Source organism: Oryctolagus cuniculus, chromosome 19, assembly GCF_051225735.1.
Source record: "Oryctolagus cuniculus isolate XC-2025 breed Fujian yellow rabbit chromosome 19, ASM5122573v1, whole genome shotgun sequence".
NCBI lineage: Eukaryota > Metazoa > Chordata > Mammalia > Lagomorpha > Leporidae > Oryctolagus > Oryctolagus cuniculus.
This window is the reverse complement of record NC_142885.1, coordinates 61,157,285-61,176,855: the sequence shown is the minus strand read 5'-3', so window position 1 is coordinate 61,176,855 and position 19,571 is coordinate 61,157,285. Positions and strand designations below refer to the sequence as shown.

The 19,571-nt window shown below is 43.3% G+C and overlaps 1 protein-coding gene across 1 annotated transcript in view; it reads left to right on the top strand.

Moving 5' to 3' along the window:
* SHISA9 (shisa family member 9) overlaps positions 1-12,502 on the top strand; it is a 346,359-nt gene extending 333,857 nt beyond the window's left edge. Inside the window, exon 5 of the mRNA XM_051847822.3 lies at positions 10,311-12,502. Within this exon, the coding sequence (XP_051703782.3) occupies positions 10,311-10,392 (82 nt within the window). The 3' untranslated portion in view covers positions 10,393-12,502. The remainder of the gene's footprint in view (positions 1-10,310) is intronic.
* The last annotated feature ends 7,069 nt before the right edge of the window (positions 12,503-19,571 follow it).

Below are 19,571 nucleotides of genomic sequence, written 5' to 3'. Positions count from 1 at the left end.
ATCTAATGAATATAAGCCAAAGATACTGATAAACATAAACAAGGCTCAAGATGGCCCTTCTTCCCTAGCAACAGAGAATCTTTTGGCACCAAATGTCAGTAGTGCTGTGGCTGAAATCCCTCTTGGTGCAGAATCTTGCTCCTGGCTCCCTCCCTCACCTTCAAGTCTTCTTTCCTCCACCCTTTCTCAATACAACCTGACATCCTTTTTAATACAACTTTTCCTGCCCTGTGCATGCCTCCACGAACCTCCTCGTGAGTCTTCACCTGCTCCACCAGTCTCTGTAGCTCTTAGCTCTTGCTGTCATGTTGTATAATTTACCAGCTCATGCTGGCTCTTGCTGTCTCTTTCTTCTCTCTGGAATGAAAGCTCCATGAGGGAGCAAATCTTGGACTGTGGACTGTATCCCCTGTACCTGCCATGTGCCCAGAGCATAGTAGGCATTCACTAAATATTTGAATGAACGAGAGAAAGAGAAAGAAAATATTTTGAAGTTGGGGCTTGGGGTGGTGCCGTCTCTCCTACCATCGTGACAAAGTCTTCAATGCTATGGGAGCATCTATGCAGACAGAAGGGAAATGCAGCATTGGAACCACAAAGTTTTCTGAAAGGCACCAAGGTTCTATCTGGTGACTTGTCTCTGTCCAGCTCCTCACCACTCTTTAACACTGAACCCTGGGCAGTTCCACTGGTGAGAACCCTTAGGCTTGGTGCCAGCACAGCACAGAAGTTCATGGACCTTCATATCTTGCTTGTCACCCTTGGATGGTCCCTTACAGTTTTCGTCTGCACCCGTGTCATACAGCAGGCTTTGTAGGAAAGGGTGCGCTAGAGCAAGTCTACCAGTTACAAACTGAAACCTGAACCTCCCACCCGAAGCCCTCTTGTGCACCCCATGATCTGTCCTCTAGTCAGCACACGCTCAACTCTCCGGAGGCTCCACTGATTGATTTTGGCGTATATGAAGAGGTCTTCAAAACATTCAGGCAAAATGCGCATATTGAGAAATCATGCATGGATTTAAAGATTGTCTGAGCCAGATGGACTTACTTTCCACAAACTTCTAAACATGACTTCATATATCCACTCGGGCACTAATTATCCTTGGACAGAGTATTATGAAACACCCCCATTAGGTGAAAAGGTGAGCACATTTCATCCAATTTCTCTTAACACTTAACTGAGATTAAGACAAAAATGAGATGCATTGAAAGTTACTTTTCTTTCCTTCACTTTTTTTTAAATCCTCCCACTTCCTGTTTTCTCCTGGGAGATTGAAAAGTGTCTGCTCACACATTTCTCATTATCAGGACTTAATGAGAATTCTAATTAGGGATACTGCACACTTGGGTGGCAGTTTTTGAAATGTAGCTTTGGCTTCTTATTTGTCAGGCTGCCAGTCTTTTGCATCCCCGCCAAAGATGCCCTCTGTAATAATATATATAATAGCTATAATACTAATAGCTATCATTTATTGAATGTCTACTATGTGCCAGACAATTTGCATATATTAGCGCTGATTTTCACAAATACCATGCAAGGTGGGAACTATTAACCATAATTTTAGATGGGAAAAGTGGAGCTCCGAGTGACGAAGTTATTTTCCCAAAGCCAAGCAGCTAGGAAAATTTTCAGAGCCGGGCTTCACATTAAATCTCTTCTTTGGTCAAGAACTTTCCATGTCCAGCCTTCACAGATCTTGAGGAGAGAAAAGGAAACACACACACACACACACACACATACAACAGAACAACTTGTTCCCACTTCTATAATGGCCATCAGATGTTCAAATCAGAATGTTGAGCAACTTTGGCTGCTGGGCCTCACTGGGGGACAGTGTCTAATTTAGGCAACCCCAGGAGACTTTGGTACCCAATTAGAGGCAGTAATAGTAGACCCAAGAATAGTCTGATTGCTTGTTCATTATTATTATTATTATGTCTGGATTCTTCTGTCCATTCTACAGAGGGTTATCAGTAATTACCAAGATGTTCTTTCCAGAACAGGGTTCTTGGCACTGATAATCACCTTGCCCAGAATATAGCAGTCCCAGGGGCAAATCTTCCTGATGTGGCATCACAATTCTGCAGTCTCTGGGGCTTCCCTGCAATTCCTTTAGGGACAGCTTGGGGGCAAAGTGAAAGAACTAGACTTTTGCAAATGAAGGAACTGTCTGCTCTGGGCTTGCTAAGTGCCTGTCTTCTTGCTGAGCAGGTTGCCTGGAGGCAGTGTGGTCTTGTAATGGGTCAGCAGATGAACACCTGGTTATGGAGGATTAGCCCTGAACCAGCACTGGCGTGGCAGCAACAGAGCATCAGTCCCCTTCTCCTCCCAGTGGGAGCCTCTTTCATTTGCTTTTGCTTTGCTGTATCTTCTCCTCTTTGCTTTGCTCATCACTCTGAGACTCTTCATCTTCTTCCCAACACCACACACGTGTATACCTGACTTAATCAGATAGAGGGCATCATTGACACCTGCTTCATCCTGCCCCCTCTCACTGCCTTCCCATGCTTCCCCCTGCCCTCTCCGTACTGATTCTGTCTCTGTCTTTCTCCCTCCAGCTCTTTCTTCTCTGTTCCTCTCCATGAATATGTCTTTTCTCTCTACCTGCCCACCCCTCCTCCTTCATCACCACTTCTTCCTCCCCTCTTCAATCTTTGGTTCTGGGCCTCTTTCTATCTTTTTGTTTCATGCACTTCTCAGCCTCCGAAATGTGCCTTCCTACAGAACACATCCCCTCTTGCTGACTCTGTTGACCCTATCTTGTTCTCAACCTTTGAAATTTTATGCATCTCTCTTCTCTGTTTCCCTCACTCTCTTTCTCTATTTTATATGAGGGTATTTCAAAATGTTCATGTAAAATGAAATTAATGTATGTTTATTTTGGTGTAAAGCATTTGAAATCATGCACAGTGTTTTATAATATGTAGGAACTCTGGAGATCCCTTGTACTCACCAGGGGTTACCGATGTCTTTCCTTCAGTCCACATAAAGCCATCGCCACTGTCTTCCATTTCTATTTCTGTCATCCCAAAAAAGTGTCCTTCGTGTTTGGAAAGCAGACATTAAGCCCAGATCTGGCTAAAATCAAAGCTTATGAAATTAGAAGCTACCTCAATTTCCTTCTTCCTCACCTTCCATGTCCAATTTATTTCCAGCGCCTGCCAACTGAACACTCGAACACTCTAAATATTTCTCAAACATTAACTCCACCTCCCCTTCCTTACTACTAGCTTATTCATTCAACGTATTAGTATATGAGCATCTGCTATTTCTAGTAGGTCTGGGGACAAGTGGCAGAAAAAAAAAAAAACACAGAATAAAACATGACCCCAGACTTTTGCTGGTGAAAAAGAGGACCACAGCCTTTGCTCAGGTTGGCGTCATTTCATGTCTGGGTTAACAGAACACATTTTTCTCAACCTGCTTTCCATACTGCAGCCAGAGTAACTCAATCTTTGTTTCAACCTTCTACTAGAATCCCTTGGACCTGGAGAAGAGAGTGGTGTCATCTAACAACCTCCCTAACCTGTCCTGCAAGCTCATCAGACCATCTTTCATCATTCTTGGCCTTCTGATGTTCTGGGAGAATTAAGCTGTCGACAGCTCCCACATTCATCCACGCTGGCTGGTTCCTGCATCTTGCTTGGTGCTTTGTTCTATCTGGAATGATTTTCCTTCCACCTGTGGCAAACTCTGTTTATTCTTTAAGACATGGCTCAGGATCTTCTCCACCTTCCCAGCGTGGATCAGTTGCTCCTTCTCATCATCTAGATTCATTATTCATTATTGAAATCATAGAGTGTTGTTTTATAATCATCTACTTATGTTTTTCTCCCTACTAGATGGGGACCACCTTAAAGATGAATTTATCTGTTTGGGGGAGTAAACCCTGAGATGGAAGATCTCTCTCTTCTTTCCTTCTTTTTCTCTCTTCACGTTGCCTTTCAAACAAATATATAAATCTCTAAAAAAAAGGACTGGCATTGTGGTACTTGTGACACAAGCATCTCATATCAGAGCACTGGTTCAGAGCTTGACTGCTATTCTTTAGATCCAGCTCCCTACTAAAGCCACAGAAGATGACCCAAGTGCTTGGGCACCTGCCATGCATGTGGAAAACCTGAATGGAATTCCTGGCTGTTGCAGCCATTGGGGGAATGAACTAGCAGGCAGAAGAGTCATTCATTCTCTCTCTCCCTCCCTCCCTCCTTCTCCCTCTCTTTCTCTTCCTCCCCTTCTCTCTCTCCTCCCCTTTTAAATAAATAAATATATATATATATATATATATATATATATATATATATATATTACAAATGGGCTCTGAATTCCCATTGAGTAGACCAGAGTATAATGTAAAAGCAATTGTTAGGGGCCAGTGCTGTGGCACAGCAGGTTAACGCCCTGGTCTGAAGTGCCAGCATCCCATATGGGCGCCGGTTCAAGTCCAGGATGCTCCTCTTCCTATATAGCTCTCTTCTATGGCCTGGGAAAGCAGTAGATGATGGCCCAAGTTCTTGGGCCCCCGCACTCATGTGGGAGACCTGGAGGAAGCTCCTTGCTCCTGGCTTCAGATTGGCACAGCTCTGGCCATTGTAGCCAATTGGGGAGTGAACCATCAGATGGAAGACCTCTCTCTCTGCCTCTCCTCTGTGTAACTCTGACATTCAGATAAATAAATTAAATCTTTTAAAAAAATTGATAAACACATGAATTAATTAACTAATGAGCTGCCCTGAGCATTGATCATAAAAGATGACTGAGCACAGGGGACAGTTTGTGGTATGAAAGTCCTAAAAGTTGGATCCTTCCTTTGGTGGGAGAATGTCTTAGACCCCTTGAGAATCTGGGGAGTGCAATGATCTTCTGTCAGAAAAATGCTTGCACACCAATATGCTTGATATAGCAGCAGGGACTCCTCAGACGTTCACAGACTACGCGGTGGTCACTTCGGTCACGCTGTGGTGCCCTTGAGGCCAGTGTTAAGAACTCCAACTCTGTAAGTGGTGTCAGGGTACAAATAGTCTTCCAAAGAATCCCTGCCCCTCTAAGAAGTTTTTAGGGGTGTAGAAGGGACTAGATCTCAGTGCCTTCTCCTGAAATCTCACATTCCCTCTCGTCTGAAGAGCTTGGTCATCAGTATGGAATCCTCCCCAGGATGGTATTGTCTTGCTAGCACGGTCATTATGGAGATGAGGCACTTGGAGACTGATGTGGAGTTGCTGCATAGGGTGATCAAATGTAATTAAGCTGGTTTAAATTGCATCTGTCTTCCTTCTTATCAATTATGCGGCAAGTTATTTAACTTCTGAAACTCTTTCTGGATCACTGAAATTGGGCTCATAACAAACTCATGAAATGTTAAGTCAGTAAACACCCAAGGCCGTTGCTAGCATGGTGTCTGGCGAATGACGGATGCTCAGCAGTCATGCCATCATTGTCCTTGTGACCACCGGCATCATGAGCCCCAGACTTGAGCTCTCTTGATTTTGTGTGATATTTCATCTGTACAGTGACACCATCTTATTTTCATCATTCCTGTTCCCCACAGTAGGGGAATGCTGGCAGGTACCTCCTCCAGGTGTCACTGCTGTCAATTTAAATATTGTGAATCTAAGAGACAACCCAGCTGTGTTGGCAGATGTTGCCACCTCTGGATGAGCATCCACCTGGGACTGAGAATTTATGTGAATGTCCTTATTCTGACCTTGAGAGTTGGTCATCTCCCTTTCCTTAATGTTTTAGATGCTCCTCTGTGCTCCTCAGAAGCTGATGAAATCTGAAGCCTACTCATTATGTATTTTTTGGAGGAAAATCTGGTTTAAATACTTTGTTTTAAATACTTAAATGCATGTTTGCCATTTTCTTTGCAAAGAACTCAGATTTTGCAAGCAGCCTTCTGAAAATAAAAGCATCTTGAGCAGACTTCTCAGCATGCCCTGTATGAACGGATAGTTTTACAAATGGAAAAAAATGTGCATTTTCTTAATTTCAAGTGGCTAGAATTTGACTAGAAAATTTTCACAGCCCTTAGGCTGTGTAATTTAATGTTCTTGACACTGTTGGGCCATCTGCCATCCACTCTCCAACTTAATGCCCCTCCCCTACAACTCCATTTGGAGACAGTAAAAGTTTCATTGCTTAGAATATTCAGAGTAAAGAATATTCTGAATAAATAAATTTTCTAGTTCCTTAGGGAATCATCTTGGTATGAAAAGATCACTGGACAAACCCATGTTTGAATACTGTCATGACGACTTATTAACTTTGTGTCTTTGGTCAAGTTATTTCAGTTTGCAGGGTATTCAGTACTCCAGTCAAGAAAAGGGAATGGGCATAGAACATTTCAAAGTCTCTTCGAAGGTTATGAATGAGTTTGTAAAGAAAGTGGCATAGAATACTCATTGAGAGTTAGTTCCTTCTTCTACATAGTCATTCATTCACTTAGCTACATATCAGAGCAGGTACTAGGTGTCCAGTGCCTTCCTAGGAAATGGAGATACTCTGATAAACAAGACTGGATTGCCTAAGCCCTTGAGGAATCTGGTTGTAAAGTGTGACTTATTCTATTATTGGGAAGTTTAGATTATTTTGGGGAGCCTAAAGAAAAGGAATCCAACTCAATCTGTGTCTGTAGGCTTCTAGATGAAGATTAGGATGAGCATGGTGATGGTGATAGTGAAGGTAATGCGAGGATGGTAGTGGTCATGGTTATGGTGATAATGATGATGGTTATGGTTGTGATGGTGATGTGATGATGGTTGTAATGGTGGTAATGATGATGGTGGTGAGATGGCAGTAGTTGTCATGGCTATGGTGATGATGATGGTTATGGTTGTGATGGTGATGGTGATGTGATGATGGTTGTGATGGTGATAATGATGATGGTGGTGTGATGGTGGTGGTCATGGCTATGATGATAATGATGATGGTTATGGTTGTGATGGTGATGATGGTGGTCATGGCTATGGTGATGATGGTGGTGGTTATGGTTGTGATGGTGATAATGATGATGGTTATGGTTGTGATGGTGATGATCGTTATGGTTGTGATAGTGATGGTGATGTGATGATGGTTGTGGTCATGGCTATGTTGATAATGATGATGGTTATGGTTGTGATGGTGATAAAGATGATGATGTTGTTGTTGGTGGTGGTAGTGGTGATAATGTTGAGGGAGATGATTATAGCACTCACATTTTGTGCTGATGCTGACTTAAAGTGAGTTGACTAAGGCCACAAAAATGATAAAGGGTCAGAGTTCAGTTCAAATTGAGATTCTTCCCAACTCAATATCCAAAGATTCTCCTCAACTATCTCTAATCTCCTGGTGCCTCATGATTTACTCTAAAGTTGACTGGATAAAATTTTGGGCATGCAAATCCTTAAACTGTGATTGCATACACCATGCCCTTTCTTATCATCCAGATCTACTGCTTTAAATATTTTATAACTTCATATAGAAAGAGGCTGGTGGATTCAGAGTTCCACAGGACTACCAGATGCTGTGTGCTAAAGATGCATGCTCATAACACTTCCTGTGACCTGTGGAATATATATGGACTTCTGACCACGTCTTTCATGAGTCCAAAAGGACTGTGACAAAGAAAACTGTGAAGTAGGAGTTATCCAGACTCAGACTTCTCTGTAGCCAACTCTCTCAGGACCATTCCTGAATGATGCCTCAGGAATCAAAGCATCTCTTGCCTTGCTTCTTAGAAGTTCTGTGGCTGAGGATGTCAGCAGATGGGAGTTTGCCAGCAGGGGCAGCCTTCCAGCGTGTCATTGTGCGGCTTTAATATCAACAACATGACAACAGCTTCAAAAGTAACAGATAGATAACATAGACATTAATTAAATCAGCCAGCCCAGGTGGGCCCCTAGACAGTGAGTCGGAAAATGGAGATAAGAGCCAGGAGTTCTCTTTGAGGCTCAGACTGAGAAGAAAACAACCTCTCCTCCATCCTCGGATGCCCCCAAACCATCTGGCAAAACAACAGGCTGTCAATCAACCAGGAAGGAAATCTTGTCCCGATATGCTCAGTGCCTGAAAAGAAAGGGGTTAATACTAGCTGTACATGGATGTGAGTCAGCCCGAGTGCCTACTCAGTGCAGCCAGAGTGTATTGGCTTTCATGCGCCATCCTTCAAAGTGCAGCATTCAGATCCTGCCATCCAGAGCCCTCTGATGAATTTCTAGTCCTATTGCTTAGTTCCCCTTCCCCCAAACACACTGGTGGCTTCTAGCTCTCACTGCACTGTTAGGAGCTTTGGAGATTGTATCATACTGGTTGACCTTACGCCAACATCAGCTTGCTAGATTTGGTCATGGATGGCAGTTATGTAAGATTTTGTCTTTGGGAGAAGCTGAATCACAGGTACATGACACCTGTTTAAACTGTTTCAGAAACTTTTAGTAAATAATTCAAACTAAAAAGTCTTTAAAAACTTGTGAGGCAACCAAGTATGTGAAATAGAAAAAAAAAAAAAACAAACCTTGTGTTTACTTTGTGAGGAGGAGAGTACTATCTTTTTTTTACGTTTTAAGCTTTTATTCAGTGAGAAAGATGCATAGGAGAGTGAGGGCCCTATCTAAAAGGAGAGAGAAGTCTGAATTCATACCAAGTACCAGGAGCCAGCCATGTGGAGGAGCATGCAGGCCAGGAAGCATGAGGCAGGTGGCCCCAAGGCCACTGCCCTGGAGGCATAGAGGGCAGCAAGCCCCTTGTTGGAAAAGGCCAAAAAGCCAAAAGAAGAGAGTGAGAGTACTATCTTTACTTCCCTTGAAAAAATTTGCTTTATTTCCCTGAAAGGCAGAGAGACACAAAGAGAGAGATGGTAAGAGAAAGGAGGGGAGAGGGAGAGGGAGAGGGAGAGAATACAGAGACAGAGAGTCTTTTGTCTGCTAGTTCACTCCCAAAGGCCCTCAACAGCTGGGGTTGGACCAGCCCGAGGCAAGGAGCTAGGATCCAGGAACTCCATCTGGATCTCCCATATGGGTAGTAGGAGCTCAAGTATCTGAACCACCATCCCTGCCTTCCAGAATGTGCATTAGCAGGAAGCAGGAGAGAAGCCAGAGCTCAAATCTGGGCATTCAGACATGGGATGTGGGTATCCCAAGTGGTATCTTAACTGCTGTGCCAAATGCCCGCCCTTCCTCCACCTCTTAAAGTAAAAATTGATCTTCAAAATTTTATAAGTACTGATAGAACTACTTACACAATTCTGGGCTTTAGTATCTCTATATTCTCTCTCCCTCTTGCTTTGGGCCTGTCATTTGTCATCACTGATATCTACCTTCACAAGGATGTAGGGGAGGGTGAAGGAGAGAGCTTGTTTTAAATCTTGGGAATGGAGCAAACCAGGGGAGTGACCTTTTGTAGTGCAGGGAGAAGGTATTTGACACAGCAGTCAAGACCCAAGTAGGCGTGGCTGCATCCCATCTTGGATTGCCTGGGGTGAGTCCTGGCTCTGCACTTGACTCCAGCTTCCTGCTAATGTGCACTCAAGCAGGCAGCAGATGATGGCTCCAATGGTTGGGTTCCTCTCACCTAAATGGGATACCCAGGTAGAGTTCCCAGATCCTGGCTACAATAGCTTTAGTCTGGTTCAGCCCCAGCCCCATTGGGAACATTCGGCGTATGAACTAGTGGGTAGAATCTGTCTCTTTTTTACCCTGTGTCTCTCAAAAGAAATCAACAAATAAACATTTTGTGCTGTGAAGACTAACTTCATGTGGTGTTTCTCCTATACTTTTTTATACTGCACAGAATATCTCTCTCTTATTTCTAGCCTTGCATTATATTTCAGAAGATCCTTTTTTGAATTCTTTAGTTCTGGGCCCTGGTTTAGAGTAATAATAGAAGTAGAGTTGACACAAAACCCTCATCTAAATCAAAGAGTGGGGAAAGAATTAGCCCCCCGTGTGAGAGGACAAAACCCTTATCTTCTGAAAGAGGGAACTCAGTCGCTAATGTCTGCGGAAGAGCAATCTTGTCTTCCTTTCACTCCTCTCCTCTTCTCTCATTCACTCCCTTAACAAGTGCTCATCAAGTCTATACAAGCATTGAACTGTTTGATCAATGCTGAGAATAATGACTCTGATAAGACACTGCCCCTTCTCTCCTAGGGTGGAGAATTGAGTATCAGAGACAGAAATGACCCCTTTTGTAGAGAAAGAGGGAGAAGATAAAGCATCTTTGGAGGGTTTTGTTTTAAAAGAATAATGTGCCAACATTTGGAGAGCATCAATTTTGGGCATCAATTCATGTTGGGATCCACCTTCTAAATTCTAAATCATTTCTATTTACAGCCTTGGACAAATAGAGTTTCTGTTCTTAAGATGTGGGATTAGAAAAAGGAAGACCCAGTTCTGCTCAACAGACATCAGATGAAGACAGTAAGTGTGTATTTTAGTTTGTTTTTGCATTGTTATGCTGGTGGAGAATTCTTAAGATATGTTACTTATTGTATCAAAGCACTTGTGCACACATAAAGGTTATCACTCAGCTTTATAAGCAAAAGCCAGAGTCCTCTTCCTGCCTCTCCTCAACCCTGCTGTATTGGGTCCATCTCCAAAGGCAAGGACTTTCAATGGTTAGCTCTTCCTTCTAGAAAGTTAGCTCTGTGTTACCTCTTCTTAATTACTCTTTCCAAGATACTATTTATTGATTTCCTTCCTTGGGAAGGTAGAGATTCAGTTACTTTATATGAAGAAATGAGCTGCTTCCCCAATCTTGGATTAAGATAAGGTCTCTGTAGTTCTTAGAGCATGCAGTGCTTCTCTGGAACCCTGCACAGATGGTTCCCACCTTGAGGCTTGTCCAGGCTGGACAGAGATAGGTTTCATAGTGATAATACTAGCAGGTTCAAAGAAACAGGCAGCCAACCCACAGGCACTGGCTGTTGCTCTATTTCCCAACTGAAATTGCTCACGGAGGTCCAGTCTTGAAATTGCAAGTGGAGAAAAATCTTGCAAGAAGGAAAATTCTGGTTTGATGTCCAAGGGAAACTCTGGAGACGCAGCTCAGGGTAGGAACTGAGTTGGTGGTGGTGAGTGGAACAAAGAGGAAGAAGTGACATTTGCAGGGGCCCTGACACAGCTCAAGGAGAGGAGTACGAGAAATGGCCTCTCCCAGGAGCAAGACCTTAATATACAATAATAAGTCACGGGCAAGGAGAGGGATTATGCAGCAGGAACTGCTGGGCCAGTGTTGGTTGGCAATTTGGCAAAAACTCAGGTTGATTCCCACATCAGATTCAATACTGAGCAAAGAAAAAATAAAATTCCAGTGTGCAGCACTTAACATTCTTCATAAAAACAAACATCAGAACAAAATAAAATGGAACACTGGTCAAGTTGTTGAAACAGAGGACTTTGGTTAGTTAACATCACAAAATAAGATTGATGTGTTTAATTGTATTTTTTTAAAGGGGGATTTGGCTTAAAAACTGTTGAAGGGAAGCAAAATGGGACAATATTCTAAGCAAAGATGACAAACCAGAGCTTGGTATTTTTAACATAAAGAGCTTATAAAATCATTATGAAAATCACTAAGATCCTGAAAGCTAAAATAGATGGAAAAATAAAAATCATAAAGAGGAAACAAAATGGCTTTTCAAACATATGGGAAAGTGTTCAACCTTACTAGTAATCAAAGAAATGCAAATGGAAATGGCAACACTATTTCCAGCTAGCAAATGTGTAACATTTCCAGAAAATGAGAACACTCAAACTGGTTGGGGTGGGGATGGGTGTGGTAAAATTGATACTCACATGTGTAGTTGGAGGCAATGTGAGTTTTTGTGTAGCCCTTTTGGAAAGCGATTTGGCAACGTATATCAAGAGCCTTAAAAATAGCCATGCTTCTTAATTCAACAATTCTACCTCCAAGGCTGCAATCCTAAATACAGCCAAAGTTTTTTTTTTTTTTGTATTAAAAACTTCATTGTAGTGTCATTGAAAGTGGTGAAAAGAGAAATATAATCTAAATGTATAACCAGAAGAGGAAGTGGGTAAGTATATGATATGATCCACTTGCTGGATGATGACAAGCCATTACTGATGAGTCACACCAACCTGGGTTTGTTCTCTGCTCTGTGTGTTGTGCGTTCCAGGGAATGCTGCTTGCGTGTCTGAAAAACTGAACTAATGGCACCCTGCAAGATGGTTGTGAGAACTGGGCATGGTATTTGGTTCATTACCGAAGGGCTTCTTTTCTTACTTCTCAAGTCTTTCTTGATTTAGTTCCTGGCACTCGTCTGTTGAGATAAACGTTCCTGAGACTCTAAGGATTCTTGTGGTCAAAGGATTCCTCCCTAAAAGAATTTGCAGAGAGCAAATAATCTGAAGGACTTGAGGCTCAGGGTAGGACAGCTGAGTGCAGCTGCTGCACAAATCCATGGGAAGAGCTGGGATTACAGGACCCATTCACCCGCCCCCGCACCCATCCTGCACTTTCTCTCCTGAAGCACTCCAATCCAAAGACCGGAATTCCATGGGTGTTTTTGTGTTGGACACTGAAAGCTACAGTTGGTCCAGGGAGCTGTGTGGGATACTAAAATGAATTAGCCCTGCCTTCTACCCAATGAAAGATTCTCTCCTAGAGAAACTCAGTGCCACGGAACATTCTTGGCAGCACCTGCTGTTCTTCACGTATAGGAAAAAATGAAAGTGCTTCCCTCTGTTGTGTCCCTGGCCTTGTTTTGATCCTCATTGTCAACATGGGTACCATTCCTTGTGATACATCTTTTCTATTGAACTCATATGACTCCTTATCAATCTTGCAGATCTTTTCATTAAGAAAGCATCGACATGTAACTGGAATAGCCATTGTTGGAGAAAATAACCGTCACTAATTTTGACACATTCAGCAGGTATCTGCTGAGTACTCATAACGTGCCCAACTGGCTGCAGGATGCGGGTTGTAGCTGCGTGTATCTTACTGTTATAAGCAAAGCTTTTATGTACCTGTAATAAGCAAGTTTAGAGGTTAATATGAAGTCCCCATTCTCAATAACAAGCGATGGACAAATTGTGAAGAGATCCAGTTCAAACTACACCATGGTGTTAGGGGATCTCCATACCCACAAAATACCATGATGTAGAGAACATAGGTGGGCCCATTAGGAAGGGGAATCAGAGGTTTTCAGGAGGTGGTGAGTTTGAGCTAATCCTTGAGAGAGGAAAGTGTTGTGTGTGTTTGAAAGCAAAGCATGGCATGGCTTCTACAACAGATTTGCATCTTTTTTTTTATATACAGGCAGAGTGGACAGTGAGAGAGAGAGAGACAGAGAGAAAGGTTGTCCTTTGCTGTTGGTTCACCCTCCAATGGCCGCCACGGCCGGCGCATCGCACTGATCCAATGACAGGAGCCAGGTGCTTCTCCTGGTCTCCCATGGGGTGCAGGGCCCAAGTACATGGGCCATCCTCCACTGCACTCCCTGGCCACAGCAGAGAGCTGGCCTGGAAGAGGGGCAACCAGGACAGAATCCGGCGCCCAACCAGGACTAGAACCCGGTGTGCTGGCACCGCAAGGCGGAGGATTAGCCTAGTGAGCCACGGCGCCAGCTGAGATTCGCATCTTTTGAGGTGGTGTAGCACGGCTTTGAAGGCAGAGAGCTGGGATTAAATCACAGCTCAGTTAACAGCTGTGTACCTCAGAAGTGCCACTCAATTTCTGTGTTTTACTTTCCACCTGTGTAAAATGGGCAAAGCAGTACCCTCTGGGGCAGATACAGGGAGGAATCCAGTGATGCTGAGACTCCTGTTGGTCATAAACAGAAAGTGTTTCTCCTAAGATGGGGCTGTTTACGCTTCCTCTACTCCCTGCCTTCCTCTGCTCTGTTGCTTTTCTTAATAGTGAGCCTCTGCGAAGAATGTTCTTCTGTCACTCATTTCCTGTGTGGTCTTGGAAAAGTCACTTCCTCTCCCTGTACCTCATGTTTCTTGTCTATAAAATGAGTGAGGTAAGCAAAACTGGCCTCTTTCAGCGATAATGTTCTGTGAGTGTGGTGGGCAGAATATGCCAAGATCCTGGAGGGAAACATTGGAATAATGTGGATAACGAAAAGAAAAATGAGCTGCAATAAACATTAAGGTGCAGACAGCTTTTTTGTTTGCCAATTTAATTTCCTTTGGGTAAATTCCAAGGAGTGGGAGGGCTGGGTTTTATGGTAGGGTTATATTGCAGCTCAATTCACAATAGCTAAGACCTGGAATCAACCCAAATGCCCAGCAACAGTAGACTGGATAAAGAAATTATGGGACATGTACTCTATAGAATACTATACAGCAGTCAAAAACAATGAAATCCAGTCATTTGCAACAAAATGGAGGAATCTGGAACACATCATGCTGAGCAAAATGAGCCAGTCCCAAAGGGACAAATATCATATGTTCTCCCTGATCGGTGACAACTAACCAACCACTAAAAAGGAAACCTGTTGAAGTGAAAGGGACACTATGAGAAACAGTGACTTGATCAGCCCTTGTCCTGACTGTTGATGTACAATTTAATACTTTATTCCTTTTATTATTTTTTTGTTCTAGTTAATACTATTGGTTGAACTCTGTAATTAACACACAATTATTCTTAAGTGTTGAAATTTAACTAAAAAGTGATCCCTGTTAAATATTAGAGTGGGAATAAGAGAGGGAGGAGATGTTCAGTTTGGGACATGCTCAATCGGACTTGCCCCAAATGGTGGAGTTAGAAACATGCCAGGGGATTCCAATACAATCCCATCAAGATTGCATGTACCAATGCCATCTCACTAGTCCAAGTGATCAATTTCTGTTCACAATTGATCACACTGATAGGACTAAGAGTCAAAGGGATCACACAAACAAGACTAGTTTCTGCAAATACTAACTGATAGAATAAAAAAGGGAGAGAACGATCCAACATGGGAAGTGGGATACACAGCAGACTCATAGAATGGCAGATTCCTAAACAGAACTCTGGCCTCAGAATCAGCCCTTAAGGCATTCGGATCTGGCTGAAGAGCCCATGAGAGTATTTTAGGCATGGAAAGCCAAGACACTCTGGCCAAAAAAACAAAACAAAACAAAACAAAAAACAGAGGACCTAAATGAAAGATCTCTGCAAGTGAGATCCCAGTAGAAAGAATGGGCCATCAAAGAAGGAGGTACCTTTCTCTGAAGGGAGGAGAGAACTTCCACTTTGACTATGACCTTGTCTAAATAAGATCGAAGTCAGTGAACTCAAGAGGCTTCCATAGCCTTGGCAACTCATGACTAGAGCCTAGGGAGATTACTGACACCATAAACAAGAGTGTCAAGTTGTTAAGTCAACAACAAGAGTCACTGTATACTTACTCCTCATGTGGGATCTCTGTCCTTAATGTGTTGTCTAATGTGAATTAATGCTATAACTAGTACTCAAACAGTATTTTACACTTTATGTTCTGTGTGGGTGCAAACTGATGAAATCTACTTAATACATACTAAATTGATCTTCTGTATATAAAGAGAATTGAAAATGAATCTTGATGTGAATGGAATGGGAGAGGGAGCGGGAGATGGGAGGGGTGCGGGTGGGAAGTTATGGGGGGGAAAAGCCATTGTAATCCATAACTTTGGAAATTATATTTACTAAATAAAAGTAAAAAAAAACTTTAAAAAGAATATGAAAAGACAAAAGAGCCAAAAAAAAATGGAAAGAAAAATGAGTCAGTGGGTGAAACAAAACTGTAGAGATAAGTGGGAATCTGTGACTCTGAAAGCTGTTTTAACTTGCCTAGGGCCATGCACTTTGTAAATAGGAAATCTGGGATTGGATCCAAAATCTGGAGCAAAGCCTGTACTCCCTCAATCACCATAGACTAGGAAAAACTTGACCTCTAGAAAGTGCCTCCCCTCCCCCAGCAGCAATGTTGACATTTGCCAAAAGTGAGCTTTTGTGCAAGGGCATTGGGACGAGACCCTGAGAGGCTGGTCCAATTATCATCACTTTACCTGCCACAGTAAATTTAAAACCAGCCACATTGGGAGGACGTGTTTGCTGGGCTCTGATAAGGACTTAAATGGAGCAATGCCCTGCCTTGCTCACCAGACTCCAACAGAGTCCAGCTGTTTATTTGATGAAAAATACAGCTTGCCTTTAATTTGCATGTACCCTGATGGAGAGGGTCTGTAGGCTGCAGCTTGGCTGTGACAAGGAGTGGGACTTTATAGCATTGGGCTGATGGGTTGCTCAAAGCCACAGGATTCTACAGAACCAACAGGGAGGGGATGAGGACACCATTGCAGCTCTCCGGTGTACCTCCATCAGATTTTTGGAAGATGGCCTTCTGTACAAGGCAAAGCAGACTTAGAATGTACCTTCCTAATGACTCTCTCTCTTAGGAGAATGAAGAAGAAAAAGAGAAAACGAGGGAGTGAGAATGAGCTTTGCAAGAATGTATTTACAATTAAATTGCGTTTTAAAGGCAATGTGGAAACACTTGCTTGGAAAAGAAACAAGGCAGAGAGAAGCCAACAGACTGTAGTAGGAAGTGCCCAGGCATTGGAATCAGGAAGACTTGAGTTTGAAATACTGGGCCTATAATTATTAGCTGCATGACCCTGTCCAATTAACCTTACTGCAAATCAATGTCTGAGAATAAGTATAATAATATACTTACATGATGGGGTAATTGTGTAGGTTGTGCCAGAGTAGTCACTGGACATGCTTTTCCTGTCCTATTAATCAAGACAAATGTACAATAAATAGTCAACAGGGAGTGACAGAACACCTCGAAGGAAGCCTCTAATTAGAATTACGGTGGTTGGCATCTTGGAATCACCTGTGGAGAGGAAATCACTTTTGAGCCACTGAAAGTCACACCTCCTAGAGAGAGGCTGAATCCAGAGCCTCATTCGGGAGTAGAGCCAGTGGTCCCATTTTCTTGAGTTCTGAGGGTTAAGAGAATGAGTGAACTGGACACTGACCTTGGGCTCTGAGATGAATAAATGGGTGGAGGGACTTTGAGAGTCATTGGATGGCAGGGCATGCCCCAAGTCAGACGCCCATGTGAAGTGCTGTAACATCAGCTCATGCTGGGGCTAGCTTGGCCAAGACCAACTCAGAGGCCTTGAATTACAGGACCACAGTGGCTATACCAAGGCTATACCACTTGGTAAAGCTACCAACGTCAGGGGAGAATACAACTGAAATGGGTGAATTTCATAATAAAGTGTTTAAAAAACAATATAGCAAGTTGGTGGAAGCAGTGGTGGTAGAGGGTTGGTTAGAAGGCATTGCTTTTCCTGCTTGAATGTGGAAGGGGGATGAGTACCCTACCTCTCCCTCCCCTAGCGTCTACAGGCAGCATAAAACTGGTTTTTTTTTTTTTTCTGGTGTAAGGGAAGCTGGTAGAGAGGGTATTGGTTTTTTTGGTCAGATTGGTAGATATGAACCTCCCTATGGGAGCAAGAGTTCACAGAAGTTTTGCTAAGGACCCAGTTTTCAGTTCTGCAACCTTCATACAAATGCAGAAAAAGATCCCATGCCACTGATGAGACATTTCAGTGATGTGGCCTAAAGAAGGTGTTCCCAAATCTCTAGTCTGCACTTGAGCAACTGTGGGACTGTGGTCAGGGGCTAACTTTTTTAGGCCCTTAGTCTGCTCAATGAGAATCCCAACTGTGCCTGATAGTTATGAAAATTCAACAAGATGGTTTATTTTTCTTTTATTTTTAAAAAATTTTTTTTTTGACAGGCAGAGTGGACAGTGAGAGAGGTCTTCCTTTGCCATTGGTTCACCCTCCAATGGCCACCGCGGCTGGCGCACTGCGACCGGCACACCGTGCTGATCCGAAGGCAGGAGCCAGGTACTTATCCTGGTCTCCCATGGGGTGCAGGGCCCAAGGACTTGGGCCATCCTCCACTGCACTCCCGGGCCACAGCAGAGAGCTGGCCTGGAAGAGGGGCAACCGGGACAGAATCCGGCGCCCCAACTGGGACTAGAACCCGGTGTGCCAGCACCGCAAGGCGGAGGATTAGCCTAGTGAGCCGTGGCGCCAGCCAACAAGATGGTTTCTATAAAGAGGATGCCAGCCAAGCTCAGAGCAGAGGCAATCCTCAGAAAATTAAGGATCTCTATGTTCATCATGAACTGTTGAAATCCATGTTTACTCATGTCTTTGAGACCAGGAAGGACTTGCAAATACAACAGCCTGCCAGGGCCATGAGTCAGAGCATCAGTTTGGAGTTGGCTGAAGCAGAAAATACCCGTGTTCAAAGTGAGCCTTCCACAGTGTTGTTTTTAGGTGTGAATTGTTTGCTGTGTGACCTTGAGAAAGTCACTTAACCTCTTCTGTCTTTTCACCAAGCTGAAAGTAAGATATCTGGCCAGACAAGTATCTTTAACACAGTCGTTAGCTTGCTTACTCCTCACTGGAAGCCTCATAAAGTCAAAACATAAAGAATGTGTTTCTGTCCGTCAGTTATCAAGCCATTCCAGAGTTGCTGAGGCACCTAATAAAAAGGAATGATGGACTGGTCATCATCCTAAATTGTCACTTTTATTTATCGGTGTTTTAAATCTGGTCTCTTGGCTCTCAGAGTCCCCACATGAATCCATTTTGCTGCTCTGAGTAAATTTCCAAGTGCTGTACACAACAATATTGTTCTGCTTTCATGCTAGCTTGTATGGTTTGATGCCATATATATATACACTTAGGAAATGTACTGCTAATGCACTGTTGAAAAACAACTTTTCTTTCCCTTGCTTATCAATTGAAATGCCTCAGAAAGGTCACTCACTCTTATAGCTTTGGATGCAAAGGTGGGTAAGTGGTTTTATTTTACATTTTAATTAGTTATGCCAGCCTCCAGCAGCTGTGCAGTGAACAAGGTTGTTAATTCCTCAAGGCAGAGATAATGCGGGAAGACAGAGGGGAACCAGACCACTGCTGGTTGACCCTGAAAGGAGGGAGGAGAAATCTCCTGAGGATGCCAGGTGGCCAAGATTCCATGACCTGTGACTCTGGTGGAATCAGAACGCTGGGGAGTCCTTGGAGCTGGCTTGAACCTGGGAAAACCAATCAGCAGTGAGTGAGCGGCATCCTCTGGTAAAATCAGACAGGTTTCAGGGAGGCCTTTGCTAATTTCCTGTAGCAGAAAGTCACCAACCAGTGCTGACAGTTCAGCAATCATCCTCCTGGCAAGCACACATTCCCGAGATCCATTAGAAAGGTGACCGAGAATGCTGGCCGTGGTGTCCAAGTTGAGTTGGGGCCATGGTGATTTGCAGCAGCAAGGGTATCTGTCACCATCAAGTCTAAATTCCCCTCTGATGACAAGGTATTCAGTGCAGTAGCTTCCTGCTCAGCAAGCACTGAGTGGAGTCCAGCTCTACCCTCTACCAGCTGTGTGAGATTGAGCAATAAAGGAAAAAGCAATCCCCATCTCACAGGGTTACTGCAATGATCGAGTGTGACAATCTTTCTAAAACCCTTAGTGCTGTGACTGTAGTATATATTTTTCACCCATGCATTCCATTTCTATGATTCTCTTTAAAAAGGCATGCATCTGATATACAACTTATAGTGTTCTTACTTCTTTAT